The following is a 16,792-nucleotide window of genomic DNA, read 5'->3' on the forward strand; positions in this document are numbered from 1 at the left end:
ATGAATCTGAATTTGTCAATGCCCCGTTGGATTACCCAAAGAGTGGTGGTCTATGATCACTGTTGACAAAGCCACTCACCCATGCCATTATAAAAGAAAGAAAAAAAAACTGAAATGATCACCAAATAGAGGTGAATAGATCTACATATATATTATATATGGATAAAGTTTATACAAGGTGTTTAAGCCTTTTATGATCACCTGATCCTATTTAAGAAAGATCACCTAAAAAATGATCACCTTCACCTGATACTGTTTAAGTAAGATCACCTAAAAAATGATCACCTTATACTATTGAAGTAAAATGTACTTCAAAAGTCCCATAGAAGAGAGTAAAAGATTATTTGGACCGTAAACTTCCTAATATTATAAATCCAGAATTAGTTTTATCTTGTAAAACATTATTTGGACCGTAAACTTCCTAATATTCGTAGATATGTGACATTTACTCCATTTTTAAAGCTCTAAATTTCATAATAAAAGGTATGAAAATATTTTCAAAACCATTATAGGGTTTTTTTGGGTAATTCAGTGGGGAAAACAGCCCCTGTTTTTTCAAATGGTTTAGGAATTAAATTTTTTTTTAAAGGTGTTAGTGGGACAGTGTCAATGCGAATGGAAATCACAAGGTGGTGACTACGGTGTGGGTATGCTGCCACCACGACCCCAGCCCTTCTTCTTTTATAGGGTTTTTTCGATCGCTAAAACTGCATTATCCTGAGAACTTCCTATATATGAACATATCAGGTATGTGCTCATATGCGTGCATATGTACATGGATGCAAATGCTTATGCATGTCCACAAATGTCAGTTACTTTTGCGAGTGCACCCAATATTATCCTCTTTCCTCAACATTGGATGCACCAAATGATATATGGGTTGGTAGATCAAGATGTGAAAATACCTACAATCATGTACAGTTAATGGAACTTACTAAACTCAATTCTGTAGTTCTGTACTCGATAACAAATGGTCAAAAACTTGGAACTCCATGCCAATACTTGGAAGAATGTTTTACATCAAACACTATGAAGAAGTTCGATATTTTCATTTTGAAGGTAACTACAATGACATTTTTTTTTTATAAATGTACCTTAGGAAAATGACATTCGTTTATGCCATGACATATATGTTAACTTTTAAAAAAGGCAATCTAAAATGAGACCATTCGCTTTTGGTACAAAAAGGTCACAATTACTCCTATTAGTTAGATGTGAAATATTACGGCTAAAGGTGTATCATTTATTGCTCTCGAAGTCCAAGGAAATTTTCCTCAAGCTTTGTGCACAGGTGAATGATACAAACCACCAATCCGTTTTCACATCTGATAGCTTAGGGAGTTTGTGACTTTTGTGTATGAAAGATAATTCTGTATAATCTCTCATTAAAAGAATAGCCACAATGTTCCAAGATGAAAGGATCTGTGAGTTCCATTTCATCAACAAAAAACTTGTTAGAATTATAATAAAATTGGAGCATTTTATGATCAATGAAAAGCTTAGAAATCCAAGGAATCCAAAGAGCGCTAAGAAATAGAAAACAAAACGTCCAGCAAGGCAGAAAATGACAGAAAATAACATAGCATCAGCCAAAAAAAGGGTCACCTGGTTTAGATCTCAAAAACTATAGCAAATGGTTCGTTATATGCTAGTACGATTTCAATGCATTTTCTCCTTTGGAAAGCAACTACTTTGTAACATCCATTGCTTCATGTTCGTATAAGCTGCAATCACCACAAACTGAGAGAAGCATAAAACCATGATAAATGCCTCAAAGATGAAGGGATATCTCTTAGGAGGGGTCACTGACAGGTAAATAACATGAATGACAAGAAAACTCAACAGACAGAGGGCCATCAACACCTTCCTAAAGCCAAAAGAAACTCTCTCTCTCCTACGATGTCCCCCGAAAACTTGAGGCGTAAAGTAGAGGAGGTTGGAGAGAAGCAAAAGAGCTCCATATGGTACAACCAACCCATCCCGACAAAGAAGAGGATACATGGAAAGCATAGCGTAGCATGAAAACCAGTGGAAAAGAAGAGGCTCTTCCAAAGCCAAGAGGCTCATCGCTACCAGTGGCAAAAGGACAGACTTCTCGTGAACTGCAATTTTCCACAGGTGACCGATTAGTACAAAGAATAATCTATCAACCAAACAGGCAAAGGACATATCGCTATATACACACACATTACCTTGGAAAGAGAAGAGATAGAAGGAAAATGAACTATTCAGCATAGCATAAAGGAAGCCTTGGCGACTAGGCACACTGATTTGGTGAACCGTCGAGGGTAAAATCGATGCTAGAGTAGCACCAAAGCTAAGCAAGCGCAGTGTTTGCATAGAGAAGAGCCGCTTCCACTTTATGACAAATGACGTGCTACACCAAAAGTTAGCCACATAGTCCTCGTATATTCCCCTCTCAAAAGGGGCCAGGCGACGAAGAACCTGTGTGATAAATTATCAAAAAGAGGCTACAATGACAATAACTGCATTTCAACATGATAATAAATGAATAATTTCACACCAGAGGAAAGGACCCAACAGAGCAGAGAGGAGCAAGATGAGTTAAATGTCAGAGACGAATACTCACTTCTAAAATTGCTTCAACAGAAGAGAGATAAGGCCACCAAACAATGATGAAAGTTCCGAAGACCACAAAACCTAGTTTCATAGTCTCTAGTAGCGGGTTCTTGCGACGGATGCATTTCCCTAATAAATGGCCAAAAAATGCAGGTGCATAATATGCACTCATCTGAGAGTAAAACAAAATGGATATTAACAATATGACTAGATAAGTATGAACAAATTGAAACATAAACAAGCTAAGAAACATGGAATGTGATGATAACCTGCTTGTGGTTGAGTGCTAGACAATATAACACAGAAGCAAGCACATCATTCTCAGAGATGATAGCAGCGACTGCTCCAATCGTTAAACCAAGGCTGATGCAATTATACTGTTAAAGTCACTTAAATCAGAAGCAACTATGCACAACTATGGCAACAACGCACAATCATGGGCCAACATTATAGGAATTTCAACTAGTATGTCATATTTGTGAAAATACACAAGCATGAGAGACTAGAGGGAACTAAATTCAGAGGACCTCAATAAAGCTTGTACTCTGTTCTTTTACTTGCTATAAAAGTAAAAAAAATACCTGAAAGTGACCATGATCTATCAAAATGACACCTGGAAGAAGTAAAATCATGGCAAGTTGCCATGCAACTTCATCATCTTTACGACCAGCATAGTAAACAATAACAAAATACAGAGCTGCTGGAAAGAATACGAGTGCATCTGATGACAATACCGTCCACCTCATCAGGAGCTTGCTACCAAAAAAACAAAGAGAATTACAAGTAGAAATGGGAAACTCGAGCTTCATCACTAAAGTTCCAGATCTGACGTTACATTCAAAATGAGCAGTAACCCTTCTACATGGAAACAATTTTGATAAAGAAGGTCAAATGGCCTGATCAAAAGTCATCATAAGGAAAAATGGCACTTGGTACATAAGACAGATTCCCCCACCTCCCCCCTCCCCCCCCCCCCCAAAAAAAAAAGATGCAGCAAATAGAAAGCTGAACCCTAACTCAATGGAACTTCTTTGTCAGGGCAAATTAACTTGCTAGAAATTCACAAAGACAAGCTCAGACAAGCAATCAATTTTTTTACTGGTTTTTCCTTTGAAACCCATTGGGCACCATTACAACGAGAGAGAGAGATTGGGAATGCACAGATAGATACCTGAGAGGAGTTTCATAGCCTCTGGAAGAGGAGAGGGCGACAGAATTGGGGTCGAGGGCTCGGAGGAAGATGCCATGGAAGTAGCTCTGGTAAGCAGTGAGGGGAGGATAGTCGAGGCCCCAATAGGCAAGATGGTTGAAGGTGGTGTTCTTGTACCATTCTCGAGGTGGGATGTTTATAGTAATCTCCATCCAATGGCGTTGGGCTTCATAGTCCCCAAACATGGGGGGCCTCCGTGCACCTGCAATTAACAATTGATTCATCCAATTTTTCTATACTTAGAAAATTAAGAAGACATTCATTCATTACACTGATCTACATTTTCAGTTCTTTTTGTTCTAGTAGGGGAAGGCAAGGAAAGATAAAGAAAGTACGCAAGAGATACAAGGGTACAAACCAGAGTAAGGATGGAGAGAAACGAGAATGCGAAGGAAAAAGGCAAATAGAAGGATGGACAGGAGAGTGAATTTTCTATGTAGAAGCCAAACGACAACACGGTCTGATTTTTTAGTTGGGTTCCTCTCCTCCTTCCCCTTCCCTTCCATTGTTTTCGTTTGTGTTGTCTCCATTGCAGCTCCTGGCTTTCCAATGCACTAGACTTGCAAAACTACACCCAAGTTGGATATGTATACCTGCCCAAAGCAAGGTAAACTAAGTGCAGCAATACAATACAGCCATACTAGATATTTTGTTATATTTTCAAGCAATTCAGGTCATTTATTTCATAGATAGATGATTTTTCCATCAACTTGAACAAAGGATAGATGTATATATCATCTGGACCATATGAAGAATAACACTGTTAAACTCATGTATAGCAAGACTGAACATTAAGCTGTTCATATTCTTTTAGAATCTGATAGCTCCTGCAAATTTGTGCTCCCTCCCTCCCTCGAAATGCAAAACCAGGTTTAGGGACAATGTTACTCAGATGGCTTTTGGATGAAACCCAGGATATTGCAAATCCATTGTTTGGTTGATCTATCTCTAAAACCTGAATTTGACAGTTTAATGTTAAAACATGTCAACCATTCATTACAAGTTTTGTTGATAAGATATCAAGATCTATCCAATGAAGACAATTTCTAGAAATAATTCCATAACATGACTAACAAAATGGACTGTTCAGATTATCAGCTTTAGATAGCTGTTAAACTTTCACTTTCCATCCCTCCTAAATCATAAGATGTTGAATAGAAATTGATACATTCATGTGATATATCAACCAAAATAAGTTGTCATATCAATGCTGTGATATCAATTTTCCACAAGTGCTTTGAGATTACTCAAATTTCACGAATAAAAAGTTCATATATGCAATGGAATATGGTAAGAAAGATCCATAAATACCCAGATTCTAATTTCCTGTTCATTCTCCCCCATGAAAAGAAAGTTCATTGTCACATACAAACAATAATAATAAGGGATTAAACACAGAAAACTGTTAAATTCCACATGATATTTCAAGGTTTACAGCTTCATTTCTTCATATTCGAAAAAATAGATCAAGGTCTCTTCTTCATATTCAACAAAATGCAGACTACTTCTAAAATCCAAAAAATATAAATTGAAAGATCCACTCTCCCAATACAACCAGAAAACTAGCAACTTTGAACCCCCCAAAAAAAAGAAATATATATTAAAGAAAAACAAATGAAGAAAACCGAATCAGAACCATAAAATTTCATAAAAAACCAGGCATCAGTTATCTCCAAACCCATAAATATAGCAAAACACGCACCAAAAAGAAAAACCAAATAAAGAAAACAAAAAACAAAAGAACTGAAATCCAACCAAATGTCAGGAACTATAAAATTCAAAACACCCTTAAAAAGAAAAAAAAAAAGCAGCAATAGGAAATGATTAAAATATCAGCAAAAGAGAGGAAACCCATTAGCATCAAAGGATTAATTTTTTCAAACCAAAAAATAATAACAAGCATCAATAGAAGTGATAAGAATCACAGTATTGTAGCACCTCATACTACAATGATAGGGGAAGTCCAGTGCTTGTTCCCTGAGATATTTGAGTGGGCTTCAATGATGGTTTGATCCACACAAAACAGCAAAGTTCCTAGGAGTTGCAGGAATGCGAACCTCCTTAAAAAACCAAACAAAATTATATTACAGAAGAAATACATTTCCCGATAATTTCTTAACCAAACTTTCGTAGATTAGATTCAGAGAACAACGCAAGAAGACTTTCATGCTTATCACCATATAGCAAAAAAAAGACCAAACAGAAGTTTGTGACAATGGAAGGAGAGAGAGCCCGAGGGGGAGAACCCAGAATCAGGTTGATCAGAACAAGGGACCATAATAGGGTATTGGGGGTTGAGAGAGAGAGAGAGAAGAAACGAGAATTGGGCTTCGTGGATTTGGATCGAACCTGTTCAGGTACCCTGTAATCAAGAATGAAAGAGTCAGGTCTTGAAGCCTCAGAAACAAAGGGTCTGAAATTCTCGTCTCTCTCTCTACTCCCTTTTTTCTCTCTCTAGCAATGGCCTCGATCATAACCACAATTTACAGAGCTGAAGCCCGATAATAAGAACAATATCGGAGGTCGCAATCCCTTCACACTAGGCCATGAGCCGAGCATTAGCACGGTGGCAAAAGGGTCGGGTCGGGGTCGTTCCGGTCAGAACCGTACTTGTCAGACCCCGCCTGGATACGATCGAACTCCCATGGACTCGGACCCGGATCAGAACGGACCCTTGACCGGTCCCAAAAATAAAAAATAAAAATATTAAAATATATTTAAATGTTATGTTAAATATATGGAAAAAGTTTATATAGAGCCGAGGTTCTAAACAATCAAATTAAAGCACACCTCAAAAGTTTCATTAGAAGAGGTTGTTTTGATGCCCAAATATCCTCAAATTGATCATCTCAACATAAAGATGCATGAACATGAGAAAAAAATGGATTTCAAGTTTTGAAAATAGGGCATCTTACCATCAATTTTCAACGTTTTCAAGTTTGTTTTCATGGATCTACTCAAACTACACTATTTTTTAAGCTTGAAAATTTATAATTAGAGATGAAAATATATTTTAAGGCTATCACAAATATTTTTAGCATTGAAACCACATTTCTCGACGCTATTTGAAAGTGTGTTTTACTTTTGCTTGTTTAGAGCCTTGGCTCTATACTACCTGCACCGTAAATATTGACATGTATTTTTTTTATGGGTTGTCTAAAATAGACCATTTATCTTTTGTACATAGATGTCAAAATCATTTTTTAGTGAAGTCCAAAATTTTGTCTTTTTGAAAATTTACATTTATTTAATGACACTCTTACAACCACCCATTTTAAAATTCAATGGACGATAATGATTGTGACTTCTATGTGCAAAAGATAAAAAATTTTCTGGTAGACAATCTCATTATTTAAAGGGTGTGGTTTCTATAAGGTTGCAACTTTAAACAATTCAATTAAAGTGTACCTTGACATTTTATCTTAACATGTAATTTTGTTGTAAAAAATTCTTAGTATTATCTTAAAATCTATTTTCATACCTAATTAGAAAATTTTAAATTCCAAAAATGGTTAAAATCAGGTAGATCTATAAATATATGAAAATATTGAAAATGGACAATCTATATAATGTGTTGCAAGATGCATTATTTCTGATATTCAAAAACTTTTTTTTTTCATATTCATAGATCTTGATGTCGAGATGATTGATGAGATGGCTTTTTCAACATTAAAACAACATTTTCGATGAAGTTTTTAGGCCCATATGTGATTCTACATTTTAAGGTTGCAACCTTACATAAACTTTTCCCTTATTTAAAAGGTGTCGTTTCTATAAGGTTGCCACTCTAAACAATTCAATTAAGAGGCTCTTCCAAATTTTAACATAACATGTAATTTTGTTGTAAAAAATTCATAGGATTATTTTTAAATCTATTTTTTTATCTAATTAAAAAAAAGTAAATCTTGAAATGGTTAAAATCAAATAGATATATAAATATATGAAAATTTTGAAAATTGACGGTCTAGATAATGTATTACAAGATGCATTATTTTTTAGACTAAAAAACTATGGTTTTTTTCATATTCATACATCTCGATGATCGATTAGAGGGTTTTTCAATATTAAAACAACATTTTCGATAGATTTTTGAGGTGCATATATGATTCTACATTTTAAGGTTGCAACCTTATAAAAGCTTTTCCATTATTTAAAGGGTGCGGTTTCTATAAAGTTGCAACCTCAAACACTCCAATTAAGACGCACCTTAAAATTTTATCATAACATGTAATCTTGTTACAAATAATTCTTAATATTATCATAAAATCTATTTTCATACATAATTATAAAATTTTAAATCTAAAAATGGTTAAAATTAAGTAGATCTATAAATATATGAAAATATTGAAAATAGACAGTCTATATAATGTGTTGCAAGATACACTATTTTTTAGGACTCAAAACTTTTTTTTTGTCATATTCATACAACTCAATGTCGAGATGATCAATTAGAGGGTTTTTTCAACATTAAAACAACGTTTTCGATAGATTTTTGAGGTACATATGTAATTCTACGTTTTAAAGTTGCAACCTTATATAAATTTTTTCCTTATTTAAATATTATAATTAAAATGTATTATAATATCAATTAAATATATTAAAATATTATTATTAAAATAATATTATTCGGGTTCGGATCCACATGAATCCAAACTTAAATAATGTTTGGGTCCAATACTTGGACAGAACTTGATCGATCGGATCTAATTTTTGGACCCATATCCAGACTCAAGTCAGGTCCAAACATCGGGTCTTGAGTCAGGTTCAATCCCATAGCCACCCGAAATTTAGGATGACCCATTCAGGAACACCAATGAATCCTTCAATGATTGATTTCTCTGCGAACAAATGTTGTCTTAAAATGCAGGGCACAACAAATGGGGCAGATAATTAGGACAAAAAAAAGGCAGAGAGGACAGGACCAAGAAATGGAGGAGCACAAAAATGGAGGAGCGAGAAAAAGGATGGGAATATACGGGACAGCGATGCAAAATATTGCAATCAACGGTCCACGAAATTTCAATCTAGTGTTTGTTAATAGAAAAAAAAAAAAAAGGAAGAAGAGTAAAGTAAGGAAAGAAAAGAGGAGAAGGAGAGAGGGTAGGAGTGAGTGCGTGGAGGAGAGAAGAAATAGGTGGTCTTGTGGTGCATGAAAGAGTTGGTTATACGGACTAAGAGGTTTGGGGTAGGAAGGAGGAGAGAGAAATATTTGTTAGGAAGAGAGGGAGGAGCACAAGAGTTGAGTTTGTGCTATAACAACCCCCTCCTCTCCCTACCTTTGGCTCTCTGTCTTCTTAGGCAGCCTTGGGCCTGACTTAGATGCACCAAAAAAATGAAGGCCTTGGGCTGCATTTTTTTTCTTATTTTCTCTCTCGTCTTTCTCTTTCTACGTCTCTCATATGCTGTCACTGATACGGAGGCACGGTTTATCGCGGGCCGTCAGCTCCTCCACTTGCGGGAGGGGGAGGATTTGCCTGACGACCTCGAATTCCATGTCGATACCAACCTCACGTTCCCGAACCCTCGCCTCCGCCGAGCTTACATAGCCCTGCACACATGGAAGGAAGCCATCTTCTCCGATCCTTACAATGTAACCTCGAATTGGGAGGGCGCCGACGTGTGTTCTTACAAGGGGGTGTTCTGCGCCCCTGCCTTGGACGACCCGTCGATCGACGTCGTCGCCGGCATCGACCTCAACCACGCCGACATCGCGGGATATCTACCTCCTGAGATCGGCCTCCTCACCGATCTTGCCCTCCTCCACATCAACTCCAACAGGTTTTGCGGCATTGTGCCCAAGAGCTTCAACAAGTTAGAGTTGTTGTTCGAGCTCGACTTGAGCAACAACCGGTTCGTCGGGCCGTTCCCGACCGTCGTCATCTCTATTCCGGCGCTCAAGTACCTCGACCTCAGGTACAACGACTTCGAGGGCCCCCTCCCCTCAGAGCTGTTCGATAAGGACCTCGACGCCATCTTCCTCAACAACAACCGCTTCCATTTTCACATCCCTGAGAACATGGGCAACTCTCCGGCCTCAATTGTCGTGTTAGCCAACAACAAGCTCGGCGGGTGCATCCCCAGCAGCATCGGCAAGATGGCCAAGACCTTGAACGAGATCATGTTCATCAACAATGACCTGTCAGGGTGCTTGCCACCAGGGCTCGGCCTGCTGAAGAATGCGACTGTCATCGATGTGAGCGGCAACTCCCTATCAGGGCTCCTCCCTACTGGCCTCTCCGGCCTTGCCGGCATCGAGCGACTCGACATTGCCCACAACAAACTCACCGGCTACATCCCATCGAGCCTTTGCACCCTCCCCTACCTGACCAACTTCAGCTTCTCCAACAATTTCTTCAAGGGGGAGGCCTCTGTGTGCGTGCCCACCGCCACTTCTAACGTGCTGCTCGATGACACTGTCAATTGTATCCCCAACAGGCCCAAGCAGCGCTCCGCCCAGCAATGCGCAGCAGTGCTCTCTAACCCTGTCGATTGTTCCAAGTTCAAATGTAGCAGCAGCAGCAGCCCCAAGACGAGCCCTCCTACGCCCCCTAAGAAGACCCCTTCGCCACAATCTCCTCCTTCCGGGACTTCTCCGATTGCAAGACATAGGCCCCCTCCCCCACCAGCACATAGAGAGTCGCCCATTGTGAGGGTGCACTCACCACCACCACCACCAACAGTTGTCCACTCCCCTCCTCCATCTCCACCACCACCGCCACCGGTGCTTAGCCCACCACCCCCCACCGTGTTTAGCCCACCACCACCAGTGCATAGCCCCCCACCTCCCCCAGTCCATAGCCCATCACCACCCCCCACCGTGTTTAGCCCACCACCACCAGTGCATAGCCCCCCACCTCCCCCAGTCCATAGCCCATCACCACCCCCAGTTTTCAGCCCACCTCCCTCAGTTCATAGCCCACCACCACCCCCAGTTTTCAGCCCACCTCCCCCAGTCCATAGCCCACCACCACCAGTCCATAGCCCACCACCCCCCGTCCATAGCCCACCACCCCCCGTCTTTAGCCCACCTCCCCCAGTCCACAGCCCACCACCCCCAGTCTTCAGCCCACCACCCCCAGCCTTCAGCCCACCTCCCCCAGTCCACAGCCCACCACCCCCAGTCCACAGCCCACCACCCCCAGTCCACAGCCCACCACCCCCAGTCTTCAGCCCACCTCCCCCAGTCCACAGCCCACCACCCCCAGTCTTCAGCCCACCTCCCCCAGTCAACAGCCCACCACCCCCAGTCTTCAGCCCACCTCCCCCAGTCCGCAGCCCACCACCCCCAGCCTTCAGCCCACCTCCCCCAGTCCACAGCCCACCACCCCCAGTCTTCAGCCCACCTCCCCCAGTCCACAGCCCACCACCGCCATCAGCACCACCACGGGTGGCATCACCACCACCTCCAATAGCCTCTCCACCACCCCCGGTGGCCTCTCCACCACCCCCAGTCTTCAGCCCACCTCCCCCAGTCAACAGCCCACCACCCCCAGTCTTCAGCCCACCTCCCCCAGTCCGCAGCCCACCACCCCCAGCCTTCAGCCCACCTCCCCCAGTCCACAGCCCACCACCCCCAGTCTTCAGCCCACCTCCCCCAGTCCACAGCCCACCACCGCCATCAGCACCACCACGGGTGGCATCACCACCACCTCCAATAGCCTCTCCACCACCCCCGGTGGCCTCTCCACCACCTCCAGTTGCCTCTCCACCACCCCCAGTGGCATCGCGCCCACCTCCAAGAGCCTCTCCACCACCTCCAGTGGCCTCTCCACCACCCCCAGTGGCATCGCGCCCACCTCCAAGAGCCTCTCCACCACCTACAGTTGCCTCTCCACCACCCCCAGAGGCCTCTCCACCACCACCAGTGGCCTCTCGACCAACCCCAGTGGCATCGCCCCCACCTCCAATAGCCTCTCCACCACCGCCTCCTCCAGCCCGCTCTCCACCTCCGCCGGCTCCTCTCGCTTCTCAACCACCACCACCACCGACCGACGATGACATTGCCCTTCCTCCTACCATCGGTATCAACTACTCATCTCCTCCTCCACCAGTGTACCCCAACTACTAAGCCCTTGACTCCCTCACTCTCTCTCTTGAGCTGACTGATCATGGTGGCCCCTCCCCACCTCATGACTAGAGGAATGAAGGGCTGAGAAACATGGAGAAAAAGACCCGGCTATGGCCATGGCAGAACCAGTGGGGATGTAATGGACTACGATCACTACGTACTCCATAGTCTATAGTCCATACTCTCTTTTTACTAACGAATTTATATTTATTAAAGCCTTTTATAGCTCCATTGAGTCCCCTTATACTTCGGGTTTCTTTTGTCTTATTTTATTTATTTATTTTTAGCCTTTGGAAATTTTCGAGTAAGCGCCATTACCATTAATTTTTTGGTGTTGTGATTCCTTGGACAAATGTACGTTGAATTAGTGCGAAAACTTGTTACGTGAGTAACTCTAATTCATATTTTTATGCCATCTATTATTCTCTCTCTCAATTGGATAAAACAAACCTCAATAATCTATGATGGACTCCATTTATGTCTATATTTTAGTACATGTATTCTTTCTCTCTAAAATGCCATCTATTTTTTTTATTACTTTCTACTATTTATATTGGTTGTGGTTCATGTATAAGAAACATATTTGATGTTCTACAATATGCAGACCCAAGGTATAAATTATCCCTTGTTCGTCTAAAAACAATTGAAACTAACGGTCCAAATGTTTTTTCATAAAATTATTATTTTTATTTCTTAATTTTTTTTTATTTTTTTGTATTCATGATCTCCATTTTAGATATTACAAGTCCTTAAAAATTGGGTCCAAAAATCCATGTAAAAAATAGATTTTTAAGAATCAACTAATTTCTACATGGACTCATAGAAACCATGTCCTTTTGTATAAGGTTGCAACCCTAAACCATCAAATTACGACACACCTTAAATTTTATCATAAATATAATTTTGGTGTAAAATTTCTTTTGGATGACTTGGGAATCTATTTTCTATCTCTAATAATAAAATAATAAACTCTAAAACTGAAGTAGATCCGTAAACATTTTAAAATTTTGAAAATGGACTGTCCAAATAATACGTTGCAAGATAAACTATTTTTAGGACTTAAAATCTTATATATATATATATATATATATATATATATATATATATATATATATATCGATGTGGAGATGATCAATTAGACAATTTTTATACATCTCGAAGTGGAGATGATGATCAATTATACGGTTTTCCAACATCAAAACCACCATTTTTAGAGAATTTTAGAGGTGCACCTTAATTCTACATTTTAAGGTTGCAACCTTATATAAACATTTTTCAAGAAAAAATGATGTAGAAGTATGAATAATAAGGGATTTTGCACTATAAAACCGTTTATTTTTAGATTAAAGAGGTCACAATTAATCCTAACCGTCAAAGGTGAAATGGACGCTTTAGAGCACGTTACAAAGTAAAAAAAAAAAAAAAGGTTTTGAGCTTATAAACAACCTCGTTGTCCAAAAGGAGATCACAAAGAACAATAAAGATTGTAGGTCGTTTTAAAATACTTAAATATCGAATGGTGCGATAATTTATTTTTATCTCTAATTACAAAGTATTAAACTAAAAAAATAGCTCAAATGAAGTATATTTATTAGTGTATAAAAGTATTGAAAATAGACCGTTCAAATAATGTATTGCAAAATGTAATATATATATATAGTGTTTGAATTTTAGTTTTTTTTTAACATATCAAAATCATTTGAAATTTTAGGTGTGTTCTTCTCATTAAAACGCACCTAATAAAAATATAAAAAAATTATCTGTGAAAATAAAAAATGACTAAAATAGCCTTTTGGGGGAATTTTGACCAATTTATTTCATGCAAAATATTTTTTTGATATTTTTCGAAGATTCACCTATTTTTTATGAACACACACTTAAAACTTCAAGTGATTTAGATTTGTAAAAAAAACTAAAATTCAAATACTACTAGACATTCATGATCGTCAGATAGGTCCATATTCAATCTGGATCGTTGGATTCATATGTTCATATGAACTAGTGGGTTAATTACATCATTTTCCATATATATATATATATATACACGGAAAATTACTATAAAAAAAAGCATAGGGACTTTGATGTTAGCCTGTAGAACATGATGATCCCGCTTACTTGTGTTCAGAGCCTTCTTTGTGACGAGTTCATGAACAGATCGATTGAGTTTCCTTACATCAAGGATCCATGCCATTCGCCGGGTCTTGACAGCCGTTCATTTTTTAGATCACGAAAAAGAGTGCCCGTTATATGAATGAAGTTAAGCTTTCGAGGGTGCGGATTGTATAGAGCCTAGGCTCTAAACAATCAAATTAAAGCTATACCTTCAAATAGTATGGAGAAATGTGGTTTTAATATTGGAAATATTTGTGAGTCAAGCTTTCGAGGGTGCGGATTGTATAGAGCCTAGGCTCTAAACAATCAAATTAAAGCTACCTTCAAATAGTATCGAGAAATGTGGTTTTAATAATGGAAATATTTGTGATAGCCTTAAAATATATATTCATATTTATTTATGAAGTTTAAAGCTTCAAAAATAATATATATCGACTATGAAAACTTGAAAATATTGAAAATTGACGGTCCAAAAATGTGTTACAAAATACATTATTTACAAAACTTGAAATCCATGTTTTTCTTATGTCCATTCATATTGATGTCAAGATGATGGATTTGAAGATATTTGGACATCAAAACAACTTCCGTAGTGAAATTTTTTATGTAGGCTCAAATTTGATTGTTTAGAGCCTCGGCTCTATATAAATTTTTTGGAGGTTTTGAATTCTTTTACCAAGAGAGAGAAATAGCAATTTCATGAGAGAGATGGAGAAAGAAAGAGAGAAATAGCAATTTCGTAGAGAGAGATGGAGTGATAATTTCCTAGTGTTTTAAAGAGATGAATGTGGGATTGTAGAGAGAGAAATAGCAATTTCGTAGAGAGATATAGAGCACTTATAGGTTACACCTCTCTTGAGAGAAGGACATGATCGATCGCTTTTATACGATGTAATAATTGGAAACCCTAAATTGTAAACTTTGACACAGAAAGCAAACGAATGAGAAAACTACCTTCTTCTTAAGAAGATAAAGACGTGGGAGATGGAAACAAGTAAAATGCCATGGGAGCACTTCTCAACAAAAAAAAATTAAGAGTACTTTACATACAGCCCGTAAAAAAATAAGCAAAATACAAAATCTTCCGTTTATATCCCAAAATTTAAAAAAAAAAAAAAAAAAAAAAGTTGGTTAATGCACTTTTTTTATTTTTTTTCTAAATTACCCTTAAATTTTTATTTATTTATTTTTCTTTAGTAGGGCAGTATCTCAAATTTTAGAGGAAGTGCATAGGTAGTTCGATGTTGGCATCCTTGGATGGTTTGGAATTCCACATATCAAAAAAACGAAAGGCGGTCAGAGGATGGCATCCTCGGACCGGAAATGAAGTTCACAAGGAGGTTCGAGGATGCCAACCTCGGGCTACTGAAGTTCCAAGCAGTTTGAGTATGTGAACCTCGAACCGCATTATGCACATTACATCAGGAGGCGGTTTGAGGTTGGCGTCCTCCGACTAGAAATGAAGTTCACAAGGAGGTCCGACGATGCTAACCTCAGACCGCTATTTTTTCAAAGAAAGTATTATCAGTCCGAGGATTCCATATTGAAAAAGAATAAAAAAAACAAAAAAAAGTCAAATTCTTGTCCGAGGATGCTAACCTTTGACCAAGGTGCAATTTTTTTTTTAAAAAAAGAAAAATCACGCATTAACCGACTTCTTTGTAATTTTAGACTATAGATGGAGTATTTTGTATTTTCCATTTTTTTTTAAAGACTAAACATAAATTTCTCGAGAATTAAAAGAACTATATTACCCCTTGGGCGAACCACCCAAACAATTATAGAAAATACAATATACTACTATCTCTCTTGTGCTTAGAAGCTTGATTTGATCTCCATTGTCATCTGGCATCGGGTTTTTTAGCTCTTTTAAAGGCCCTGAACCTCAAGGGTTTTTTGCTCTCTTTATTTCTTTCTCTGCAATTCAGTCTGGTTTTCTCACTCTTTCTCTGCAATTTGCTATGGTTTTTCTCTCTCTCCCTCTCCTGCAATTTGCTATGGTTTTTGCTCTCTCTGCAATTCGCCGTGGTTTTCCCCCTCTCTCTCAAGAATTTCCCTAGTTTCCGTTCTCTAGGTATTCTCTAGTTTCTCTCTCTAGGAATCCTTCGCACCCTGTATCTCTTCGCGTTTACAATTTCTCTATCGTCTGCGGATTTCTCTGATCTCTCTCTACTCTTAGAATTGTTCTGGTTCCTCTCTCCATCAATCTATTGCTTTCTGTTCCCTCTCTCTCTCCATCCAATTTCTCTGTTGTCTCTTTCATTCACTCTGTTTTCTGATCTCTCTCTCTCTAAAATCTCTCCATGAAACGGCCGGACGACCTGGACAACTCTCTTCCATGAATCAGTAAACAGTTACTTGTCTCTCTCACAGGTGTAGCGCTCACATGAATCAGTAAAGTTTCAGTGACCAAAACTACCCATATGATTATCCATACCTGAAAGAAAGTACCCCTCCATATTAATTACCATCACCTCCTTATCTATTTTTTATTTTCAAATTGTTTATACGAGTTCCCTGTTTTACTTTTCTTCAAGATCATTCAACTAAAATGTTTCAATTAATTAAAATATTTTAATTACAATATTATACCTCCTTATTTATTTTTAATTTTCAGATTGTTTATACAAGTTATTAATTTTATTCGTTTATTCAAAATCTAGATCATTCAACTAAAATGTTTCAATTACAACATTATATAAGGTAAATTAGTTTATGTGGGTTGGCCTGCATAAAACCTATGCTATCCAACTCAGTTGGAAACTTGGTCGCATGAAAATCGTATTTTTTATATGCGTTTTACCATTTAAGTAATTTATATT

The 16,792-nt window shown here is 38.7% G+C and overlaps 2 protein-coding genes across 12 annotated transcripts; one reads left to right on the plus strand and one right to left on the minus strand.

Annotated features, from left to right (window-relative positions):
- Nucleotides 1-1,587: 1,587 nt before the first annotated feature.
- Nucleotides 1,588-6,270, minus strand: LOC18437952 (ALG6, ALG8 glycosyltransferase family). 11 transcript variants are annotated; one of them, XM_088873077.1, is made up of 9 exons: nt 6,140-6,270; nt 5,729-5,850; nt 4,149-4,383; nt 3,752-3,992; nt 3,162-3,332; nt 2,850-2,943; nt 2,591-2,752; nt 2,193-2,445; nt 1,588-2,102 (listed from the first exon to the last, which is right to left on the minus strand). In XM_088873077.1, the coding sequence occupies exons 5-9, from the start codon at nt 3,173-3,175 to the stop codon at nt 1,660-1,662; spliced, it is 966 nt and encodes a 321-aa protein (XP_088729203.1). In that variant the 5' UTR covers nt 3,176-3,332; nt 3,752-3,992; nt 4,149-4,383; nt 5,729-5,850; nt 6,140-6,270; the 3' UTR covers nt 1,588-1,659. The 11 variants fall into 11 exon arrangements, with proteins under 11 accessions (XP_088729203.1, XP_088729197.1, XP_088729200.1 ...); XM_088873071.1 differs by having other exon boundaries at nt 2,850-2,957; XM_088873074.1 differs by having other exon boundaries at nt 3,162-3,336.
- Nucleotides 6,271-8,608: 2,338 nt separating this feature from the next.
- On the plus strand, nt 8,609-12,293 carry LOC18437950 (uncharacterized). The gene has a single exon (XM_088873069.1). It carries the CDS (start codon nt 9,123-9,125, stop codon nt 11,856-11,858), a length of 2,736 nt encoding a protein of 911 aa, XP_088729195.1. The 5' UTR covers nt 8,609-9,122; the 3' UTR covers nt 11,859-12,293.
- The last annotated feature ends 4,499 nt before the right edge of the window (nt 12,294-16,792 follow it).

Source organism: Amborella trichopoda, chromosome 8 (genome assembly GCF_054954075.1).
Source record: "Amborella trichopoda isolate Santa Cruz 75 chromosome 8, AtrichopodaSantaCruz75HAP2 v2.0, whole genome shotgun sequence".
Classification (NCBI taxonomy): domain Eukaryota; kingdom Viridiplantae; phylum Streptophyta; class Magnoliopsida; order Amborellales; family Amborellaceae; genus Amborella; species Amborella trichopoda.